We start from the raw sequence: 25,339 nt of genomic DNA, 5'->3' as shown, positions 1-25,339 counted from the left end.
TAGACTGCAAACATATTAAAGTATGACCAGTTTTGCTTCTCAGAGAGGTCTATAGCCCTGATATAAACAGGATGTATAATGTGAATAAGGATTAATGGCCTGTACATGTATGTAATCTAAGTGACATGTTAGGGATAGGATTAATTCAGATAATAAAAAGGGCTTCCTCTTTACTGGTGTGAGCCCTGAATCATCCCTTGTTTGGCTTGGGATTTAGGGGTAGGGGGCAGGGTGGAGCCACATGTTGGTGATAGGGGGCTGCTCCAAGCCCTGCAGCTGTATATAAGCCTCCTGTGGTCCCCCCTCCTGCACACTATCACTGGCTGGGTTATAATAGGAGAAGCAGCAGCTCCACGACTATGGATTATCATCTCAGCGAGAAATTCTCCATGAAGACCCCGAGCAGTAAAGCCGGCAGTGACTTCTACATGGGGGCGGGGGGCGCCCTGGAGCATGTCATGGACACTCTGGACAATGACTCCTTCTACAACAAGAACTCAGTGGGCAAATGTGTACAGGCCTTCAGTGCCATCCAGAGAAACGAGCACCATCGGCTAGACAGGAGCTCCCCATGTCAGGACAGCAATGGTAAGAGAAGTGGCAGCGAACGGGTTAAACTAAAGTGCGAGCTCTGCGGGTCAGTATGAGATATATCCTGTATAGACACCAGTCAGAGCTACTAGCAAAAGAGCAGAGGAACATAGAGGACAGGAACTCGTTTAGTGTTATGATTTTACTATTCGGTGTGTCATAAACAGTGATCTATTACTCTAATAATCTACAGCAATCCATCTAATAATCTATTATTATACCTATAATATGCTTTACCAATCCATTTACCAATCTATCATTATGCCTTTGTATAATACTCTTAAATAATCATTTACCAATATATGATTTCACCTATGTATAATAATCTACAACAATCCATCTTATAATTTGTTATGATACATATAATATGCTTTAACAATCCATTTACCAATCTATTATTTTACGCATCTATAATATGCTTTAACAATCCATCTAATATCTATTATTATACATATCTATAATACTATTTACCAATCTATCATTACATCAGTTTCACTTTTACTAACTAATTATTATATCTCGATATACATCATAACTTATTATCTGGCTAATATAATTTTCTATCTATCTATCTATCTATCTATCTATCTATCTATCTATCTATCTATCTATCTATCTATTTATCTATCTATGTGTCTATATTTCAATTAATCCTTTATCGATATCTATATCAACAAACTGGATTATGTATTCCATACATTCAGAATATTCTATAATGAGATATCTAACACGCTATGAGATCTATAAATGCGCATTGTCATTAAATTATTAAGCAATTAGCGAAAGGTTCTTTAATTTTTTTGCATAATTCTTTCTATATAATTTCTATATCTAGGTAATGTCAGGCAATGATTTCTGAATAGTTTATGACTATAGAGTTGGATCAGAACTACAGTAGTCGGGTCGGGGCTGCAGACTGTGACTTTACATAGATCTTCTGGTTTTGTCTTATGTCTAAGAAATCAAATAAGGATAAGAAGAAGAAAGGAAGAAGAAAAATATGTCGGTCACAATGTGTGGTATATAACATGTGTAGAGTATATTAGTAAGGTGTGTACAGTACATTGAGCTGCATAGATCATAGATTATTGTAATATGTAGCTTCTGAAGCTGAGAGTCATTAAAATCTAATATATGATGATGTTATTATGATAATTATGATTGTTATTATTATTACAGTGTCAGGGATAGGTCACCTAATATTCTCTTCAGCCAGAGGTCCAGGATAAGCTGAATGTTAGGACTGTCCCAATCCAGGTAGACAGCTGGGGTCTGATTATATAGGTGACAGCCCCTGAACCTGCATTAGTCATAATACCAGTATCCTTCTACCTGAGAGATTGGGAATCTAATACTGGAGACTGTGCCAATACCTGGTCACCATTAGCGATAGATAGATAGATAGATAGATAGATAGATAGATAGATAGATAGATAGATAGGCAGACAGAATGACAAATAGAATAAATGTACAGTGTCATGTATACCTAGACTAAGCTGTCTTCCTCTCTACGGCAGTGAATTATGGCATGGCTAAAGTGGAGGGGCAGCAGGCTGTGCCCCTGGAGACTTGCTGCAGTGTCCGGGTGTCACCAGTCAAGGGTCTGCAGCAGGACAAGGGGGAGATGGACGAGCTGGCGGATAAATGTGACAGTAATGTATCCAGCAGCAAGAAGAGGCGACACCGAACCACATTCACCAGTCTACAGCTGGAGGAGCTGGAGAAAGTCTTCCAGAAAACCCACTACCCCGATGTGTATGTGCGGGAGCAGCTAGCACTGAGGACCGAGCTGACTGAGGCCAGGGTGCAGGTAAGTGTCCCCATCCCCCCCACCCTCCGCCATGACACCCAGCAGGACCTACAGCCTGGATACTGGGACACTCACTGACATGCTGGGACACTCACTGATATACTGGGACACTCACTGACATACTGGGACACTCACCCACTGGCAGCCTGTGTACCGTGTGCTCTATCTTCTCATATATATATATATATATATATATATATATATATATATATATATATATATATATATATATATACACATAAATATATATATACATATCTTGCATCTTTTCATGAAAATAAAAATGCTCCATAACTCTAACAGTGCTGGGGACACTTGTGTCAGTCCGTATTCCGGAGCACTTACTTTATGAGAAGTATCCCAACTTTATGGTAAGTTTGATTTATTTGATACTTTGTGTTGCAGTAGTCCTAGGTCGCTCCTATTTACCAGCATAGCGCTTAGTGTATACTTCCTTCACCGCATCATCCTGTTTATAGACACAGCCGGGAAGGTACAATATACTTTTGCAAACAAACAAGTAAAAGTGATGTAATAAAAACACTACAACAGCAAAGTGACCCATAATGTACAGGGGTAAACAATTACACTATATATATATATATATATATATATATATATATATATATATATATATAAGCAGTACAAAAGTTACACATTTGACATTTTAGTCACTCCTATTAAACACAGTCAGACTTGTTCTATATAGGCTTGTACTGACTGACACATGAATTGTTCTCATATTTTTGGTAGCATTGTATATGTATGTACATCCATATTCCCTGAGCTACTGGATATGCCACATTGAAAATATCAGATGACAGAGTTGTCCTTTATATACCAGATCAGCCTGACATGCTAGAGATACCTCAAATATATCTAACCTCCTAAATAAGTAAGTACTTATTTCTGGGGTAAATTCTAGAGTAAAATCTAAAAATATTGGTCAATATATTATAATGTTTGTGCCAGGATTCTGGTGCATGTTTTCTTTGCACCTTCTTTTGGCTTCTGCCTAATATATATTGTAGTGTGCTATTTTCTATTTTTTTTTTCTTTTTTTACCTAATATGCCTTTTTACAAGAGTGACTTGCTATGTGGGTATGGTTTGGACTATATATATTCAGAAGTTACTATATTTTTGTGCAAGCACCCTTCACTTTTGACTTTTCTTAAAAAATGCATCAAATATCCTAAGTGAATTCTTAGAGAATTACAGCAAATTTATGAACTAACTTGAGACATTTTGATACACTATTAAAAAAAAGCCAAGTCAGAAAAGTGTCAAAAAATCTTCCCCATTGTAGGTGCCTTGTTTGATAAAAATGTTGGCAATAATCTCGGCGACTAAGTTTTACCATCGGAAAATATCATATGACAATAGTTATAGGCTGAGACATTTTAGGCATGTTTACAGAAATCCATCTGACAAATACATGTTTATTTTTTCCCCACAATGTAAATCGGTAGTGACATGTGAACTAGGCCTAGCAGTCATGTGTGAATAGTGTTTTTGCACCAATTCCATTGCATCTGCAGCACTTTGTCTATCAGTAGCACAGGCAATACATAACAAGACTAGCATCCCCTTATATTGTCACTGACAATATAGTCATATAGATGTAGCAATCTTACTATTAGCTATAGTGTAATATCAGACAACAACATGGAAAAAGTCAAGTTAAAGTGTGATGCAAAAGTTTATTTTAACAGAGTCATAATAAACTTTGTACATCTCTAAATATGTATGTTGGTCTGTAGATACTTCTGTTGTCTCTGTCCATATGGTGTCATGTGGTATAATGGACTTCTGCTAGTACCGCCTGTGCACCATATAGCCTCATACATTTGCTCCATTACAGTGTGGTACAGAATCTCTATACACTCTCTTATGTGAGGTTATTTCATATCAATCTCTTGCAATTGCTTAGATGTGCTGGTAATAAAACAAGAGACACTTTGAAGCTGTCAGAGATGAATAAAAATTATAATTCTATTATTATATTACGCCCATGTTTTATAACTGTTCCAGTTTCTTACCCTTTTGGTGTAAAAAGATAAATCCTACATATAATATGTGGCACTTTATTCATGTATCCATATCACAAATTGGAGACTCTGATTCAGATTTTTATATCATATCATCAGCTGATAATTCAGCGCAAAAATATCCCTGTCTGAACAGGCCCTTATTCTTACTGGTTTATGGACTCCAGACAGGTGCACAACCTTGTTATCACATAAGTGAATTGACTGAAAACTGTTGTATTATATCATTAAATAATATCAATTTGCATTATTTTCCAATCTAATGGAAACAAGAGGGATTTCAGCATGTAGGAGCAGTTCTTATTAATATTAGTGCTATTATTTTTAGAGCATTTACTGTACATTTTGATTTAGATTTTTTGGCAGCCAATGTAAACTTGTGGAATGGATCCATAAATTGATATCAGTTTTCCTTTCAGCTTTTGGATTTTCAAGACTATTAGACAGAATTCATGGCATCAATGTACATTTCATAGAAATATATTCGCTCCGTCAATGGATAGCTCAATTTTTTTGATTAAATTTCTACAATTAAATGTATTTTGTTTTGAAACATATTTGTAAAAAAATAAACAAAAATAAATACAGGTTAATATCATTGTTATTCATAGTGATATCAGTCTCGGATTTCTTAAGTACATTACCAGGCTATAATTTTTTATTTTTTTATTTCTGTATTAATAAAAAAATTAAATAATGTAAAAGTGATAGAAAGTGGTTGAAGAATATAGCAAATAAAAAATGTAGAAATAACAATACTAGTGAAAACAGAGCATTAAGCCAATCTGTCAGCTATTTTGACAATTTAGGTGCCATTTTTAGGATTTCTTAGACATATGTCTCTGAGTAAATGGAAGATTATTATTTCCTTTTCATATAAAGTATAATATTGAAAGTTCACTTTTTGGGTGATGTTAGAACTGTTTCAGTTTTTCAGGGTATGTCTCTTATTAGTTTGCTCTAATTGTTGGGTTTTCAGACCATTTTTCTATGGACTGAAGGTAAAAGTAAGACTAGGTTACCATGTATGAATACAATGTTCAGTATATGTGCCAGGAACGCTCGCCAAACATATGCCAAAAGAGTAGTCTTTGCCATTTGGCTGGTGTAGACTGGATGTCACAATACCATTGTTTCAATTTTATTGAAAAGTCCAGTGGACTATACTTTTCAGTAAAAAGTCAAAAATAAATCATACCATATGATGCGTGATAAATGTTATATATTTTATTTCATTTTATTAGAAGACAATGGCAGATATACATGGGGAATATGTTCGGGGATCTTCATTTCAATTATTGTATGAACCTAAAATGTAGGTCTCCTCTACATCGATGCAACAGATAACACCTCTAATAATAATGTGTAATCAATACAATTTTTTCAGTTTTTTTTTTTTGCAATACGTTTTTGTAAAACCAACTGATCCTGAAACGTCATATTCAATCTCATGGGACACATGGCCGCCAAATACAAAACTGCAACATTTTGCCGCAATCAAAAGACATAGTGATAAAAACAAAAACCCTTATTGGCTCCTCTCTTCAACAGGCCTGCTCCATTGTGTGTACCCTGTATAAATGAATCCTAATTTATATGGGTATAACCAAATACATTCTTAGGCTGAGACCACACGTTGTGGAAATGCAGCGGTTTTTGCTGCTGCGGACATATAGAGTCCCAGTAAAGTGTATTACATCATGTTTCATTTAATCCACAAAAAAATGCTGTGAAAAAGCGACATTTCAAAACCGTGCGAAAAAACCATATAAGTTGCACCTTGGGAAATGCTGCATTTTCTCAATAGACCGATATGCGCTTGCTACATATAACCTTAGCTTAGTTCTTTTACATTTCTATTTGTCAATGGCGTTTATAAAGCAGAATAGAAACAGTAATGGAAGCCCAGCCTTTGTGATGTCTTCTGTGTGCAGCTCTAACATTATAGACTCCACAGATCTCAGTAGGTCTTGTCCAGATTTCCTCCAGTGTGCTCAGCAGTGAATCCCACATGTGTTCCATATTTTTAGTTCCCATAGATTGATGAAGTAGTGTGTTTTCATATTATAGATTCTGGAATTGTTCAGTCATCCAAAAGGAATGTCTTTGTGTTAAATATACTGTCATGAGATGCAGTGGTTTTATCAGGCCTAGATAACCTGTGGCTCTTTAGATTTGAGGAGTAACATGTCCCCGAGCATGCTGAAATAGCAAATGGCTATATGAGGATCTGTAGTCCACCAAGCCATCCCGTTGAGGTGAGTCCCCAGCATCCTACAGACTTGTACAAGGCTGGAGAGCCCATGCATGTGCCTTTTCCTTGTGTAACATATCATTAGATTTAATAGTAACCTCCCTAGCATTCACCAGAAGTAAACCTGAACCTAATTTATCTCACCGGTCGCCTTTCCTGCTTCACATCAGTGTAGTAATTGGCACCCATTTAAAGGAGATTGTCAAGGTCTTTTTTCCCCCAGTGAAAGAGTCTCATTACTAAATTCTCCTAACATGTTCTCTCTGTTCCCCGGGGAGACTTCAGGAAATATTTTTTCCACCCACAGACATGATGAATACATTTACCAAGCTGAATTTTTTCCTTTCTTTTATTCCTAGGCATTTATTTCACCAGTGCCATATTTATTGTCTCTCGGTAGCAGTAAATCTCTTTATTAACCGTTTGAAGATAGACTTTAGCTAAGAGGCCTCACCTCCACTGGGAATGATGGTGCTGGATACATATAAGAGCTGATGCTGAAAATGGCCCACATGAAATGACGCCATTACCAGCCATGCCGTGCTATGTATACCTTAAGGGGAGAATTTTTCATTATGCTTAGCAGTTTTTGGCTTTGAACTTAATTGAGTTATTTTCTACAAACTCTTTTAACAGCAAGGCTTGTTGTAAGTAAATACATTCTACCAATAAAACAGGTTTCTAATGGAAGAAATCTGCTTTCTATTTATTATGTGTGATGCAGGTTGTGACAGCACTACACATGTCATGTAGGATCTGTATTTTATTATATTCGTTATTAGTGGGAAAGGAAAATGCATTGGACTTTGTTAACGTCATCACGTTCATCGTCTTTTATATATTAGTAGAGAATTAGTGAATTCTGTTTTTGGAATAAATACACTATGATGTCTTATAATGTAAAGAATAAAGAAAATGTGCGCCTTCTACCTCCTCAGTGCTCACTACTTCCCCACTACATAGTGGTTAGCACTGCAACCTTGCATCGTTGAGTTCTGGGTTTGAATCTGACCAATGACAACATATGCAAGGAGTTTGGATGTTCTCCCCGTGTTTGTGTGGGTTTCCTGAAGGTACTTTAGTTACCTCCAAACTCCAAAAAATACTGTGGAAATTAGACTATGAGCCCGACTAGGGACATTGAGTGATGATGTCTGTAAAGTGCTGCGGAATATGTTGGTGCTATAAAAGCAAGCAAAATAAATAAATAAATATAATAATACATTCAGCAGTAATTTGTGGTCATGCAGACCTTGTTTCTTATTTTATTTTAATGCATCTTGTATCTTCATGCTCCTGAATTCTGAGTATATCCCTGTTTCGATGCAGTTCTTGATACATCTTTTTCTACAAACAGAAGTTGATGAAACAAATAAAGTCTATGCTTAAGATCCATTAAAATCTGCAACAAGGCTTCTATATATAGATAATTTGTGATATTAATAGTGTAGGGCTTCATACAAATTATAACAAGCTTTGTGTAATGACAGTAACCTCTATTACAAAATTGTCTGACTATTGTATAAGCAATGCTACCTCCGATGCCGCCCCTGCTACCTCTTGTGTCACCCCCTCTACCTCATAGATTGTAACCTTCTCGTGAGCAGGGCCCTCAGTCCCATTGTGTGAAGTGACTATTTCTTTGTAATGTATCTTTTTGTCTGTATTTGAACCCTACAAATTGTACAGTGCTGCGGAATATGTTGGCGCCATATAAATAAAATTTATTATTATTATTATTGGGTTGCCTAATATGTTTTGCTAAGGAACCTATTTGTTGTAATCATCAATATTATATTGACAGTTTGGTTCTGTAGTACATTAAATGTAGACAGGTTACCAATATCTCCTTTTTATGTCTCTAAATGTAAGTGGTTCATCATAATTGCATTCATATATATCCTCTAAGTTATTCTGCCTAAGGGACAAACAGACAAAAAAAAAAAAAAGAAGAAGAAAAAAATCAACTATTTGTTAGGTACTATAGGTCAAAGCATGGTTCCCATTGAGATGCCCAAAGAGCATACAACCTACCTGATAGTAAATTAGAATGCACTGAAAACAATGGGATCAGGTATACTATCAGGTAACCCAGAATTTTATTTAAACGTATTCACCGGAACCATTGGAAGCACAATCAGACACAGTAGCTGGGATTCACATGAATAAAACACGTTTTTTTTGCTTTCTGATCATTGCTTCCATTGCTGAGATATAATTCCCCCCCCCTGATATTTAACAAGCTGTTTGGTGAACCAATGACATTACCATTGCTGTCATTGCACCAAAGAGCTAGGCTTTCCAGCACCCAGGCCCTCCCTGCTGTATTTGACATGTACCCTGCCTGGTCCTATCAGTCATAAATGGGAGGTAGCTTTTTTGGTCCAATGAGAACAAAAGTGACACCCTGATTGCCCCAAAACAGTTCATTACATATCAGGTAAAAAAGCTAATATCCCAGCATGAAGGCTCTGATCAGGAAGCAGAAAAATGTGCCATTCACCTGAACCCAAACTATGTTCTTATAGTTCAAAAGGGACTATTCTGGTGATAGACTCCCTCAAATAGATGGAACGAGCTGATCCTACATCACACGAGCTTCATTTACCTTCCTGCCTGTGCTGCCTACGGTGTAAGTCAATGCTTTCTTAATTCCTCAACTGATAAAAAAAAACCCTTGTGTGGATCCTGCTAAATTGTATGAAATTCACTATTAGAATTGTTTTGTAACTGGCTCATAGTTATTGAATGGATAATTCATAAATTGATATGAGTATGATATTTATATATGTTGATATCAGAATATATAGTCTACAAGTTGAATCAGATTTTTATATGTTTCCCATACAATATTTCTTATAAAATGGATTGTTTTATATATATATATATATATATATATATATATATATATATATATATATATATATATATATCGGTCTGAATCCCGTTGAAAGTCATTTCTACGTGCCGGTGGATCCTTTCCTTTATTTCTTAACAAAACATGTTTCCAAACTTTCATAAAAGAAAAGTGCCCTGTATGAACTCAGCTATAAACATTTTTATGGCCGCTCAGCAGTTAGGTGTCGTGTGAAATATTACCTGATTATGTGAGTCTATATAATGTTTTATTATTAGATTCTACAATGATAAGGGTTAGGCGGTGATGGAGAGTGAAGAGCGTGAGCTATAGAAGAAAGCTCCTCTTATAAAATAATTAAAAGCTCATTTATCGAATGGGAAAATAGAAATTAAGGCGACTTTCACGCAGCGCAGATTTGACAAATTTCTTTGCATTAATTTTTTCTTTACATGAAATCAGGAAAGAAATCTAAACACGATACATTATAATGGATACATTTGTGTTCTAAAAATACCTTTATGTATACTAATTTCTAACCAAATCTTCATCGTGTGAAGGGGGTGTAAGACCGGGGTAAGATCATGACTTGCTATGGAACAACATCTTATGTTTATAGTCATATAGAAATATAAAAGTATATATGATTTCTATTCATTTATAAATATACCACCATGTATCAGTTTGTGCTACAGTATTCCCTACTATTAGGTTTGAGCTGATCTTGAAATTTCAGGATCAATTTTAAAATCCAATTTCCGATCATTTTCCAACTGATCCCGATCATGAAATTTACTCGGTGGCCGATCGGGATCCGATCTTTCCCATTCCCGATCGCTAAACCCCTGTTAATGGTTCTTTATGGGAAAAGTCACTTTTAGGGTTGACCCGATCTTGAGATTTAAAAATCCAATTTCTGATAATTTTCCAGCCGATTGCGAACGTGAAATTTCCTCGATCGCCTGTCAGGTTCCGATCTTTTCTGATCCCAATTGCTCACTCTTACTATCTATCCAAAAACCTGAGAGATCCAGTTTGTCTCTGTCCACACTTTCATTTGATACTTTTTGTGCTAAAAACTGTCCAATGAATTAGAAAATCCAGTTAGCTTCTATAGGACAAAAGCGATGTGTTTATTGAACGGTGATTGGATATTATTTTACACGCTATAGAAAAATAAATAACAATATTATATGCCAAAAATAATCAATTAAATTATACATGATTAACATCGTGTCAATTCAGTCTGTTTTTAGCCAAAAAATATAAACAAGAGAATTTCTAAGATTTATAAATTAAAAAAAAAAATTGTCATAATGATATATTATTATATATTAATTGTCCAATTATGTCAGTGACATCACAAAATTTAACACATTAGCAAAATGACACTAGAGCAATGGCAACCTGCATCAATGAAACTCAGAGACATACGGAAAATCAGTGTAGCCAGAGTCCATGTTTGGGTTTTATACAAATACAATTGGATTTCAAGATTTTTTTTTTTTTTAAACTGCTGAACACTGATATCATCTTGATGGATTTATTGCCATGCAATTCGGATTAGTTTAACAAATAAAAGACAAAGAAAAAGAAAAAATGCTGGAACAATAACTAAATAGATAACTGAACCCAACCTTATAGTCTTAGGGTAGGTCTTATTGTAATGTGCTGTATATTTGCCTTGAGCTTTATAGCAATACAATGTATTTGTTAAGCGGAATGCCGGTTTTACTGCCAAGATGTTATTAAAAACATATCCCGGATTCTGTGGTGCAGCAAGGTGCAAAAATTCAACATATTTAGTTAATAAAAATTCCATTTGCTATCGATATATTTTATAGTATGTGTTTGACTGTAAGAGGTTAGTGCAGATCACAATATAGGTATTCTCCACTCAGACAGTATTGCAATTTTTAATATATATATATATATATATATATATATATATATATATATTATATATATATATATATATATATATATATATATATATATATATATAATATATATATATATATATATATATATATATATATTTATTTTGTCTGTATGTGCAAGATAAGGGGCTGTGTGATCCTCAAATATAAGGTAGAATCATATGTATAGCGGTGTTCGGCTGCTGAATGGTAGAACACAATTAATTAAAATAACATACACAAACTATGAATTCAGACTATGACACTGAACCTACATTATGAAAGTATTTTAATAGGTTGGAAAATTGATCCCATCTCCAGTGATAAGCTTTAATCTATGAGATAGTCCCACAACACTGCTTTCTATCCCACTGTGTCACTATCACGGGAAAACGTAACATTTTACAGCTTCCATTAATACATGCTGGATCCTTCACAATGAAGGTTATGCTTTACAGTTGATTTCTTCTCCAAGTAAAATCGGCCATACACATTACATTGGTAAGGGTTGGTTGAATTTTATTTTATTAACTTTAAAAATCTTTTAAAAAACTGTAATCTTTTTTTTTGGCCCCACTAGGCAACTTAAACACATGATCATTAGACTGCACAAATTGAAAAACTACTTCAGTGCATTTCATGGAAAAGTTCCTGTATTACTATTGAGCCCTGCCACAGACAGAGCTCAATAGTAATATTCCTATGCCAGGCAGGGAGCCTTCAGAAGGTTGTGGGATTCATTCTAATGGGGTGATCAGATGTCTCTGATCGCAGGTACTGTTGATAGGTCTCTGCTATGTAAAACAGCAGGGACCCATCAGCTTCTAAGCTGGTGCCACAGTTTAAAGACCAGACATCCTCTGTATTATAACAATGGATGTAAGGAAGTTTTTAGTCTTATATGGCCAGTTTAACATATGAAGGTTATTAAAGAACTGCCATTCCCAGAATTTCCTAAAAGACTGTTTGAATTTTTTTTTATAAACTAGAAACCCTCCTAAAATCATTACACCAAGTGCACTGCTACTGTACGATAGGACTTGAAGCGGTTTAATGAGAATCTGTCAGATCCTTTTCACCTCTAGATTACCATTAACACCTCATACTTCCTCTCAAATGTTGTCCCCCAGTAAAATCACTTTCATTGTCAATGTAAATTATGTGTTTTAACCCCTTCACGGCCAAGGGCGTAATAGTACGTCCTTGGTCGCATGGAAATGTATGGAGAGGGCCCAGGAGCTGAGCTCTCTCAATACGCAGTGGATGCTAGCTGTATAATACAGCTAGGACCCACTACCAACAGCTGCGATAGATAGCAACAAAGATTGCAGCTATTAACACTTTAAATGCCACGGTTAAATGTGACCGCAGCACCTAAATTGCGCAGGTACAGGATCAAGGTCCCAAGGGAGTTCCCAGGGTCCCTAGGAAAAAAAGAACAAAAAAACGCACAAAAGTTCTTAACATAACATAAGTTCTTAACATATAAAAATAAATACACAAAAGTGAAGGCAAACACTTTAGGTATCCTCATTCTCAAAAATTCGTGAACTATTAAAATATTTATCCCATACAGTAAACAGCGGGGGGAAAAAAAATCTAAATAGCCAAATGGCGTTTTTTGTTTTTTTTTGTCTCTTAAATAAAAGTTTATAAAAAGTGATCAGACCTTCCCCAAATGGTATCAACAAAAACGACATCTTGCCCTGTATAAAAAGACACCATAACCAGCTCCATAGTTGTAAATTAGAAAAGGTACAGGTGTCAGAAAATGTCAACAAAAAATGTTTTTTTTTTTCTATTTTGCAAAGGTTTTCACTTTTTAAAAAAAGTGTCAAAAGATTACAAATTCTATATAAATTTGGTATCACTGTGATTGTACTGACCCACAGAATACAGGTAGCATGCCATTTTTACCCCACAATGAAAGCCGTAAAAATTAAACCCACATGAAACTGGCACAAATGCGTTTTTTTTCCAATTCCACCACATTCTGATTTTTTTCCCCAGCTTTCCAGTACATTGTACAGGATATTGAGTTATGCCATTGCAAAGAACACATTTTTTTTTTTTTTTTGCAAACAATAAGCCATCATATGAACCGAAAAATTAAAAAGTTATGACTCTTGAAACGTGGGAGGGAAAAACAGAAGTGAAAAAGGAAAATTATTTTGGTCATTGAGGGGTTAATAAACAACCAGATTGCTACTCCTTGTGATCTTTTCAGTTGTAGTAAAATGAAAAAAAAAATAAAAAAACACAAATAATTAAAAAAGTGTGTATACTCTTGAACTTCTCTCAGTACTTTGTATTGCATTACAGCAGAGGGATATGGTGATTAGTGGTGGCAGGTCCACTTATAGACCTCTTTCTGTTGCCTTGTGTGTTCCATGTCTTGTGTCACCATTGTAGAGAGGTAATTCTTGTTTTGGATGCCGGTTGCCAGCTTCGTTTACTGATTTTCACATGGCAGGAAGTTATGAAATGTTTGATGAAAGAGTAAAGGGCCTCAAAGAAGTAAATATATGAGATTTGCTCTCCTTTGACAGTATGTGGTCATCTGGACAATGAAAACTGGACAACACCTGTTTTTTGTTCAAGATAGAGGTAGAGCTGTTGGGCTAAAATACTGTATTATACAATCACGGCTGTCTTATGGCTTTATCATATTGATATATCAATGTACAATAGGATGACTGCTGACGTTAATCTATTATTATTATTATTATTATTATTATTATTATTATTATTATTTATATAACACCATTAATTCCATGGTGCTTTACATTTGGGGGGTTACATACAATACACAGAATATACAGGTAGATATACTAACAATGACCCACTGCCACAGCGGGGTAGAGGGCCCTGCCCGCGAGGGCTTACAGTCTATGAGGGAAGGGGGGTAGAATCTATCTATCTATCTATCTATCTATCTATCTATCTATCTATCTATCTATCTATCTGTCTCTGTCCCACTGTGCCAGTCGGTTACTGTTAGTATTGTATTTGTTTTGTATATTTTGTGTATCGTATGTAAACCGTCATAAGTACAGCACCATGGAATTAATATAATAATGTACAGCACCATGGATTTAATATAATAATGTACAGCACCATGGAATTATATTTTTGGGGAAAATGAGGGTGTGTCTTATAGTCCGAATGTGGAGGAGCGGAGTGGAATTGCAGCATCGCCACACTGCTACCACTGCTGGCTTCCTGCAGGACAGGAGTGTAGCGATGCCGCAGGCCCCGGCACCTGTGTCGGCGTCTAAAACTCTCCCCGGAATCCGTAGTTCTATTACAGCTGCAGAGCGGCTGCCATAGCAACGGGGTTTCTGCTATATGTGGAGGCCTGCAGCTAATGCCCACAAATAGAATGCATTCTAATTGCGGACATAAAAACTTAACCCCCCACCCTTTTCCCAAAGTGTAAAATACCCCCGGGGCCGGTTCCCACCGGCCCCATACCTGTAAAGTTGCAGGCTGGCTCCTGCGTGGCAATATCGTAGGAGCCGACCTGTTCTGGTGACAGCCGGGAGCCTAATGAAGGCTCCCAGGCCTGTCACTGCTATATTACTATTGCAGCTGGTCCATGACCATCCGCAATAGTAATGTATAGAATCTCCAATAGACGGCAATACATGTGTATTGCCGTCTATAGGACTTGCAATCAAATGATTGCAGGTTCAAGTCCCCTAGGGGGGCTAATAAATAGTTAAATTTAAAAAAAAAAGCTTTAAAAAAAAAATAAAATAAAAAAAGTTGTAAATCACCTCCCTTCCCCAGAATACATATAAAAGTAGAAAATTACTGTGAAACACATACACATTAGGTATCCCTGTGTCCGAAAATGCCCGGTCTAGTAATATTTTTCCTGTACGGTGAACGTCAAAATAAAAAGTGCTAAACATGCCGAGTTTTTTTCACCTTTTTGCCTCTGATTTAAATAAAAAGTGATCTAAGCAATAGATATTCCCCAAAATGGTATAACTAAAAAGTACATCTAACTCTGCAAAAAAATACTCTATGCATCTCCGTACAGCTGCAGGGTCACCTGTCAATGTGGCCTTGCAGCTGTTGCAAAACTACAACTCCTATATATTAAATATTGTACCATTTTGTGCTTCAAATTTTTTTCCCCTATTTTCCTTCTCTAAAACCTAGGTGCGTCTTATAGTCCAGTGTGTCTTATAGTCCGAAAAATACGGTAATAATGTACAGCGCCATGGAATTAATATAAAAATGTACAGCACCATGCAATTAATATAATAATGTACAGCACCATGGAATTAATATAATAATGTACAACACTGTGGAATTAATATAATAATGTACAGCACCATGGAATTAATATAATAATGTACAGCACCATGGAATTAATATAATAATGTACATCACCATTTAATTAATATAATAATGTACAGGACCCTGGAATAAATATAATAATGTACAGCACCATAAGATTAATGGTGCTATATAAATAAATAATAATAAAAATAATAATAATCTATCTACTGTATATAGCTATTCTACATCATGACTCAACTTATCGTGGTATTCCAATGTGTTAAACGATATAGTGAGATCTTCTACATCTGTATATTGAAAAACATATTAGTACTGAGAAATAAAGATAGGAATTGAGGCTGTATTATCGAAATATAGATTCCTCACATAGTTTAGTATCTTGGCTGCAGCTATAGATCCACCACTCAGCCAACTTGGTTTTCTATCCACAAAGCACTATTCAAGTAAGCTGTGGTTGCATACATAAAACTGCCAGGCACAGAAGCCATCGCAAAGCCCTTGGAAATACATTTCTCACAGATTATGTTGTCCTATAATGTAGCTGTGGAGAAGCAAAAGCTCACTTATAAATTAGTGGTTAATTTTTTTGCATTCATCATGCATGTTCTCAGTGAAACCTTTTATCTTTTGTAGGTCTGGTTCCAAAACCGCAGAGCTAAGTGGAGAAAGAGAGAACGCTATGGTCAGATACAACAAGCCAAAAGCCACTTTGCTGCCACTTACGATATTTCTGTTCTGCCAAGGAGTGACAGCTACCCACAGGTAAATATGCATGATGAAACCTAACCAATCATGAAAAATGTGCAGAATACAGAACTACTATGCTAATCTGCCATTACAAGTGTACCACACCAGTGAGCCCATATGTCTGGGGAGAAATGATCATATTGAAAAGAGAAATATGAGCCAAAGAACATCCTTATTAACAGTCAATATACCTGTGTATTATACATGGTGTATTCTTCCAAATATTAGCAAGGGAAGATATACAAATAGCAGGAAGTGTTGAGGTAGTGACCTCCGCCAGAATACGGGTCACTTCCAGTGGTCAGTCACCTGCTCCAAATAAATCATGCATGTGCGCGCTGACAAAGATAAACACTGACGTTGATGCAGTTTCCATCTCAGTCCATGCAACTGGACGCTCTGGCTGCTCACACAGTACTGAGGTTTATTGAGGAAGTTACAGTTTTTATACAGGAGTGCAAGAAAGATAAGATAACGGCAGGCTGTAAGCATATACGTCTTGTATCCGAATACACTGGCGATCAGTCATTGGCTCTTAAATTTCAACATCTCTTAGCTTTCGATTTCCCGAGAAATGATACTGTCTTTCTTGTACACCACATGACGATCATGTGCGTCAGCATCTGGGTGCGGTACTGGATACAGGCACCATCTTAATGTATAAACGTTGCACAAAGAAAAATATAATTTCTTAAGCAGTATAAAGCATGTATAAAAATAAGAATGGACATGGTCTACCTTCACAGAAGCAGCAATCCACTATAAGTAATAGAAGAGTAATACCACTATAATGTATGACCTCTTCATGTGAAAGTCAATAAGTTGTCTTTCTTATTTGCTACTATTACAAATATATATTGCTACTATAATGAAGCTCCTGGGGAGCTCGGACCAGGCCATGGAGTGCACTTCACTTTACCTATTGGAGGACACCGCTCCTGATGACTGTGCGACCTGCTCTGCCTCCGGCCCACTGTTTAAAAAGTTTGAGGACCCCTGAGATAGATAGATAGATTGATAGGAGATAGATAGATAGATAGATAGGAGATAGATATATAGATAGATAGATAGATAGATAAAGAATAACATGTTCAGCTCTGCACTGTATGTCCACACATTGTGAATCTGTCTTAAAAAAAGAATGATATAATTAAAAAAAAAAAAAAGGACACAAATGGTTACACAATTCATACCATAATCTGTCTTTTTTGATGGATTCATCAATGGATATCACAATAAAATGTCCATTTGTGTCCGTTTTTGGCCGATCCATTTCCCTCTCCTCATCTTCATTCTTCTTTCTGAGTATGCACAGTGATAAATGAAGAGGGGAAATGGATTTCCCAATGGATTTCCCAACAGACCATTCCTTGGCAGTGCATTTGCGTCCGCCTTCTATAGATCTCAACATTAAAAAACGGACACAATGCTGTATCCTTATTTTTTGGATGGAGCAAAAGTCCTGCAAGTCTGATTTTTGTCTCCATCCAAAAGAGCGGGTGCACAGCAGAAATGCTCCAAGCACATACCTGCAGAAGCTTTTAAAAACCCATTGAAATCAATGTTTTTTTTAAACAACTCGCTTTAATCCGTTTTTATGATCTTTCGATGGGTCTCAGAAACTGATTAGATGCGGAGACACCAACACTAATGTAAAACTAGCCTAAGGAATGTGTTCTACGAGGGGTGGAAATGTAGGCAGTTTGATACCTGACTCCATAAGCTCTATTATCACTGACTCTTAAAGGGGATTTATCATTAAAGGCACTTATACTTCCTCTAGAAACCCCTATGCTTCCTTACCAAAAAAAAACATAGAAGTGAATGGAATGCCAGGGGACTTTCAGACCCCTGTTCTCCTGATCGCTGAGGGTAACAGTAAATACATGTCTTTATTGATAAAACCTTTGGAAATTCATGAAGCTTTTCACATTATTGATAAATGTGTTTCCTCTTATTCTGTCAGTATAGCTAGACATTTTATAGTAGCTTCATAGGATGGAACTGCCACAGTCCCTGAGTGTCCATTAAGCTTAACAGTTCATTCGCCCAGTGTTTCAACAATATATAATAGCTACATTTTTACTTTCTTTTTGCAAAATATTGTTAATATTGCTATTGTTCCTATTACCATCGGGAATACAATGTTATTGGATGTACAGTAACTATAACCAGAGCAGCCAGGGAGGTATTAACCTTTAATCTATATCATATTGCGGACAATATCGCGCAGGAGCAGACAGAACAGCGCTGTTCCTCTCCTTTATTATGTTTATTTTTATTAAGCCATTTTCTGCTGTGAGAAATCGCCTTAATGTACAACTTGCATTAGAGAGAAAACAAGAGGACGGCTGCCAAATCTGGAGGCACAGCAACTGAAATTCTTTAAGCTCTGAAGTATTTTACTGTAGGTCCTTTGGCTTTGTTGACTGCTGAATAAATAAACTGTTGGATATAAGATAGTATTGTACCTTTGGGGACTTTTTTTGTGAACCTTGGCCCCCAGTGGTAAAGGATTGCTTAAAATAACCTTTTCCAGCCAATACATCTGTTTTCATTTTTTTTCAATTACTATTACTTGTCTCCCCTTTTCCAAATGCAAGACAAACTTTTCTTATCCTTCAAAGAGATGATGATGGAAAAGAGAAATGTCCGTAGTTTTAGGAACTGAAATTGCTGCTGTCCGTGTGCTCTATACACTATTACTAGTCTTTACTATAGATAATGAGGCCTATTTATTATTGGTTTTGCACCAGAATTTTGGTGTTTTTTTTCTATTTTCTGCCTTTTTTCTCGTGTGCACCTTATCTATTATCGATTGCACCTAATGCTGTTCTATCAAAACTGACTTGAAATGTGGACTCGGTTTAGATAGTAACTGTCACTGCCACTGTATGTGACTTCTTAAAAAGTCACAACTTTTTTGTGCAAGTGTACTTTTTTGTCTTCCCCTGGATCAGCACTGTAGGGGATTGTAGGGTTATAGGTTGGACTTTATGGACTGATGTCTTCATCCATCCTCATCTACTATGTAACTATGTACATAACTCTTCTTCTATTGTGACTTAAGGAAATACATCAAAAATTCTGCAGCACATATTGAACCAGCAAGTGACATTATGATAATTGTCATAAAGATCCATACTAGAGAAAAAAACAATCATGTTGTAACATTGGCTTTTAAGAATGATAGTTATAGAAATTCCTAAAATGCTTTTTAATAAAATCTACCTATAGTGGCCAAACTTGAAATAAAAAGGGTATATTTGCAGAAAATCCTCTCTAAATTTAACATATGAAAGCTTGTGTCTACATCATGTTCATGAATTTATAAAAGATTCATTCATATGAATAAACAGGCCCAGAAAGTTCTACTGTAAATTTGCCCCATGTGAATTTACCTTAGCGTTGAGGGTTATAATATATTATAAAAGTGTATTCTAGTAATCATTGTTTTGATCCTGATTTATTTTAACATAGGCTCAGAAGAAGATATGATATTTTGGGGGTAGTTTCATTGTCAGTAGACAACGAGTTGGCGCAATTGGAACTTAATTTTAATTTTTTTCTGGAAAAAAAAGTAAAAAGTTGTCACTATGGAAAGACAGTATCCTAAAGTAAGGAAACTCTCGGGAAATTTCTGTATTATATTTAATGTATTTACTATACACATTAAATGTGTTTTACAGATTTTATTAACAATTAACACGACACTAGTAAAGCCCCAATATAAACATATACACTGCAGGGAATGAATGTATAAAAGGAAGTCTGTAGGCAGTAGCACCACTGAATGACGCCCAGCACCAGGGGTTTAATGGAATGAAATCACTGTTTGTAATGCTGGTTACACATGCTAGTTGTATATTGCTACTTGTTTTATGCCTGAGCCAGACACGACAGAAAGGAAAGTATGGCATCAGTCCTGGCACTTCTCTATCACTATGGCACAAAACTACGCCAGATCACTGGATGTTTGAGAAAATACCCTTTGATATGTTGTAGAATAGTTTCTATGATGGGCAGTGAAATGGACACAAATACATAATTGTATCCGCAACATCAAATGCTAGAAGATGGGCAGATGAAGGCAGGGGTTACTAACAGGAGGACCACATATAAGTCACAGGCACGTTTCTGAAACTGGTAGCATTGCTGAACCACAACTAAACACTATCAGCTTCTAATAGGTTAGACCTATGTTGTTTTCACTGCTTGCATTTTATACTTGAAAGTATAAAATATACATAAAGTATATATATATATATATATATATATATATATATATATATATATATATATATAAATTGGAGGCCCTTGGAGTTCTGGGGTCCTTAGCTTGAAGCTTATCTGTGTAAGGAGTTTGTATATTCTCTCTGTGTTTGTATGGGTAACCTCCCACACTCCAGTATGATGGGGGCACTTAGGCTGTAAGCCCTACCTGAGACAGTGAGTGATAACACTACCTGTAAAGCACAGCAGAATATGTCGGCACTACATAAGTAACAGTAATTAATAAGTGGCATTAATATGCAATAACGTTCTTTCCAAAACAATTCTGAATTAGAACTGTTTTGAGTTCCTAATTGGTGGGAATACCTAACTCACTCAGCCCCATCTATACAAAGCAGGGGCCATGACAAGACAAATTCTAATTGTTCCTTTTATGATGAAAACTTATACACTGTGTTTAATAAATATAATAATATAATATGTTTATCTTCAATTCTTCTATTTTTAACAAAAATCCTAATTTTCCTAATTTTTTTTGTTTTTAGATACAAAACAACTTATGGACAGGTAACCCAAATGGAGGATCTGTGGTGACCTCCTGCATGCTTCCTCGTGAACCTTCATCTTGTATGTCACCTTACTCCCACTCTTCCCGCACTGATTCTTCATATGCAGGCTTCGCAAACCATCAGAACCAGTTCAGCCATATGCCACTCAACAATTTCTTCACTGAATCCTTATTATCAGGCGCTACAAATGGACATACTTTTGAAACAAAACCGGAGTTTGAAAGGCGATCATCTAGTATTGCAGTCCTGCGAATGAAAGCCAAAGAGCACACAGCAAATATCTCATGGGCTATGTAAATTAATATTTTTTTCTTTTTAATAATTAAAGTGAATACACTCTATTTTGTAATATTTAACAATGTATAAAGACAGTGTGAAGATTATGTTTTTAATGTTCAACTTATGGTTTATTGTATTTTTTAAAGCTTGTAAACTATTTCATTTGTAAGAATAAATAGAAAATTTCCTGTAACTGTAAAGGTCTTAATCCTATTTTATAGAATGTTTCAAGAAAGACAAGTATAATATAGATATAATGTGTCACCTGTCCAGAATGCCATATGTTGTAGAAGGGCTCGTTCACACGGGGTAAGAGGGGGCGGATTTTGGCGCTGAATCCATGTCGTAATCCGCCCCCTCACAATAGAGGTCTATGTAGACCGCTAGGTTACTTTTTTCCGTGAGCGGCATGTTCCCGCTCACGGAAAAAAGAAGTGAGCTGCTCTTTCTTCAGGCAGATTCTGTGGCTGATTCAGCCCCGGCATCTGCCTCGTGGCAGCACCCTCCGGACTAGGCCCATTCATTTGAGCCTATTCTGGAGGGGGAAGCCGCAACTCTCGGAAGCCGCGACAGTCGTGGCAGGCGCATTTTGGCCCTATTGTGTCACAATACCGCCGCCCCGTGTGAACTAGCCCGAAGAGCCTCACTATTGTGTTTCAGCCCAAAATTGTATTAGTTCTAGTATAAAGCAGTTTGAAGAAATGGCCCTAACACAGTTGGGAAACAGTCCTATATAGTACATGTATTCCCCATTATGATCATGACCTTAGACCAGTTTTCTTTGTAAATTGTGCATAAAGAAAAGGGTTAAACACCATACATATTAGGTCAGTGAGACCAATAACAGCAAAACTTTGTCTGCATGGTATTGAATTTTCTGTAATATGTTAAAAACTCACAGCCTAGAGAACAATGGGGGAAATTTATTAAGATTGGCATTTCATACATCAGTCTAAATCCCCTGCCTCGTAAACATTCTGGCATACTCCTTTGTATCAGGATTGAAATCTATGCCAATAAGGGAGTGGTAGAGATTTCAGGTGGAGTTAGGCCGGGTTCATAGGGTTTTTTGGTCCGGAACCTGAGGCGGAGGTTGCTTCAGGTTCCGGTCAAAAATACGGGTAGCTGTGACGCGCACTCCGCTCCGGATTAGGCCCAAATTAATGGGTCTAGTCAGGAGTGTCTTCAGGCGGATTCGTGAGGTGACTCGGCCTGAAGAATGAGCATGTTCGTTCTTTTTTCCGGGAGCCGGAACAAACCGCTCCTGGAAAAAAGAACTGACCGGCTCCCATTGATTTCAATGGCAGCCGTCTTTTTGTTCACGATTTTGAGATGGATATGGCCTCAAAATCCTGACCAAAATACTCTGTGTGAACTCAGCCTTATAGTATTTTTTTTTTAAAATGTAGATTGTGAGCCCCATATAGGGATCATAATGTACTTTTTTTTCTTTCTATCAGTATGTCTTTTTTTTGTAGAATGGGAGGAAATCCACACAAACACGGGAAGAACATACAAACTCCTTGCAGATGTCGTTCCTGGTGGGATTCGAACCCAGGCTTATAATATATTTGTCAGGCTGAGGTATCCCCACTCAAGTGAACATGGGTCTCCACCCTACCAACTTTCGTAAGAAGACCAAACTGTGTGGCTCACCTTTGGTGCAAAATGTGCTATGCACTATAGGCGTGTCACGTAAGCTCATCTATGCAAGCAAACAGGTATAGATGGGTTAGTAACTTGCAAATGTATGTTACTTGCATCCATTTAAAGAAATGTTTATGACCTGTCTGTCTTGGTAAATGCTTTGATTCCCCTTGATATAACAATTTTGGATAATCCTTTAACTTTATGTCATACAATTCCTATTATTCCACCTATAAATGTCTAAACACATAGACAACTGGGTGTTACCAGCTGGAGATATGCCCCTGCACACTTTGATATTGTTCAATCCTTCTATGCACGGACTCATCACTATTAGCTTAGTTACCACTGTTCCAAACCGATTTTTGGCTATTTTATCTTTCTTTCTTTTTTTTTTTTTAAATCACTTATTCAAATTTTACAAAATATTCACAAAACATCCCGAAATGCAACTATTCTTTCACAAATTCAAAAAATATGTTAGCAATTTTGTAAGCGTAATATATATAAAAAAAATCCACTGGATAACCAAACTTTGTATCGTAATTTGGAAAGATCCCATTACAACTGGAATTCCTTTTGCTGTACAAATCTGTTGGTAAAAATAGAAAAGATGAAAAAAAAAGTTTTCCTAAGCGTTCTAGCCTTGTATTATTGACTATAAATAACACATGTGAAGATCAAAACAACTTCAATGTGGATTAAGCCTGCAGTCAAAGAAAATGGGAAGGTCAAACATGCAGAATATTCTGAATCTTTATCACGTGAATATGAGGATTGGCAATCTTTTTGTTCTATTTTCCATCTACATTGCAGACTGTATTTCCCCTTGCTGGGTGTGAAGATGCTAATACTATTGATGGATTTCCCGTGTGCAGACTTCATCACCTTTACTATGCTCCCATTACTATTTCGCTATTTCTGCGCGCTGCTTTGATGCCCTCTGACAGTGTTTGCTGTAAAGGGCAGAATTGTGGTAGTTTGTTTTCTCTTTGATTATAGCACTGTCCAGAAGAATTACACAGAAAATAACCCTCCCTCACTTAACTACGTGCACAGAGCAATTTCTGTCAAGAGGAATTTCCTTGCAATGTACAAATAAAGAGCAGGGGTTGCCTAGAAGAGAGAAGCCATACATAAGAAGCAATAAACTTACAGAAAGATTTCATGTTATAAGCCGTGTTCATTTTTCATGAGTATTTGATAATAAGATGTATAAGAAACAGAGAATAGTCTACAAGAAGCATCTTCAACTGCTTAACATAGCGTACGAACACAGAAAGATCTCATGTACATATACAAAGAAATACGTATATCATGCAGACATTCATAGGACAGCAAAGGCAATTATCAGTTGAGTTTTTGGCAAATTTCAACAATTCACACCCAGTCTGGCAAATTGCTGAGTATTTTTGATCTCAACAAGTAAATTACATAACTACACACAGAATGTCAGCCAGTTCAGCTCAGCTGCTTAGTATGAAGCCCCCTCCCCACTCACATAAATTGGATCTGTAATCTCTTTGCCTGTACTGAAAGTGTATGGGATATACTGTGAATTTATGGGTACAGAGCAGGCATAGCACTAGCTATGGAGACCCACCTGCGAGACCCCCACAGTAATTATAAGGAATTATGAAATAAGATCTATTAGCTGGTTGTGGGAGGCATAGGAAAGAAAGGAAAAGTGCATTAAATGGGGTTTCCATCCCCAAATGGAGTTTTCATACTGATGACCTATTTACCTATTTAGTCACTGTAATTTGCTGCAGTGGATGGGGAACACTTGGAGTTTTCTCTTCAAGTAATAGGACTGGTGCTGCAATTCTATTGAATCACGTTCCTATTAGTTGAATAGGAGTAGCCTACATGCTCCCTGTCCACTTTACCAGCTTCTGACACTCACAGACTGCTGGAATGGCTGATCAGTGTGGAGTCCAGGTGTCTACGGGATTGGTCATCAGTATGAAAGCTTTATTTGGGGACAAAAAGCCCCGTTAAGCAAAATAATCCACTCTAGTTAGTGGACCCATGGTTCCCCTAACAGATAACATACAGATTGATAAATA

At 36.5% G+C, this 25,339-nt stretch overlaps 1 protein-coding gene across 1 annotated transcript; it reads left to right on the top strand.

Moving 5' to 3' along the window:
• The first annotated feature begins 359 nt into the window (after positions 1-359).
• Positions 360-21,641, top strand: ALX1 (ALX homeobox 1). The gene is made up of 4 exons (XM_075274535.1): positions 360-588; positions 2,109-2,401; positions 16,429-16,557; positions 21,321-21,641. The coding sequence occupies exons 1-4, from the start codon at positions 360-362 to the stop codon at positions 21,639-21,641; spliced, it is 972 nt and encodes a 323-aa protein (XP_075130636.1).
• The last annotated feature ends 3,698 nt before the right edge of the window (positions 21,642-25,339 follow it).

This window comes from Leptodactylus fuscus, chromosome 5 (assembly GCF_031893055.1).
Source record: "Leptodactylus fuscus isolate aLepFus1 chromosome 5, aLepFus1.hap2, whole genome shotgun sequence".
NCBI lineage: Eukaryota > Metazoa > Chordata > Amphibia > Anura > Leptodactylidae > Leptodactylus > Leptodactylus fuscus.
The sequence above is the reverse complement of the archived record's forward strand: the minus strand, read 5'-3'. Positions and strand labels throughout refer to the sequence as shown.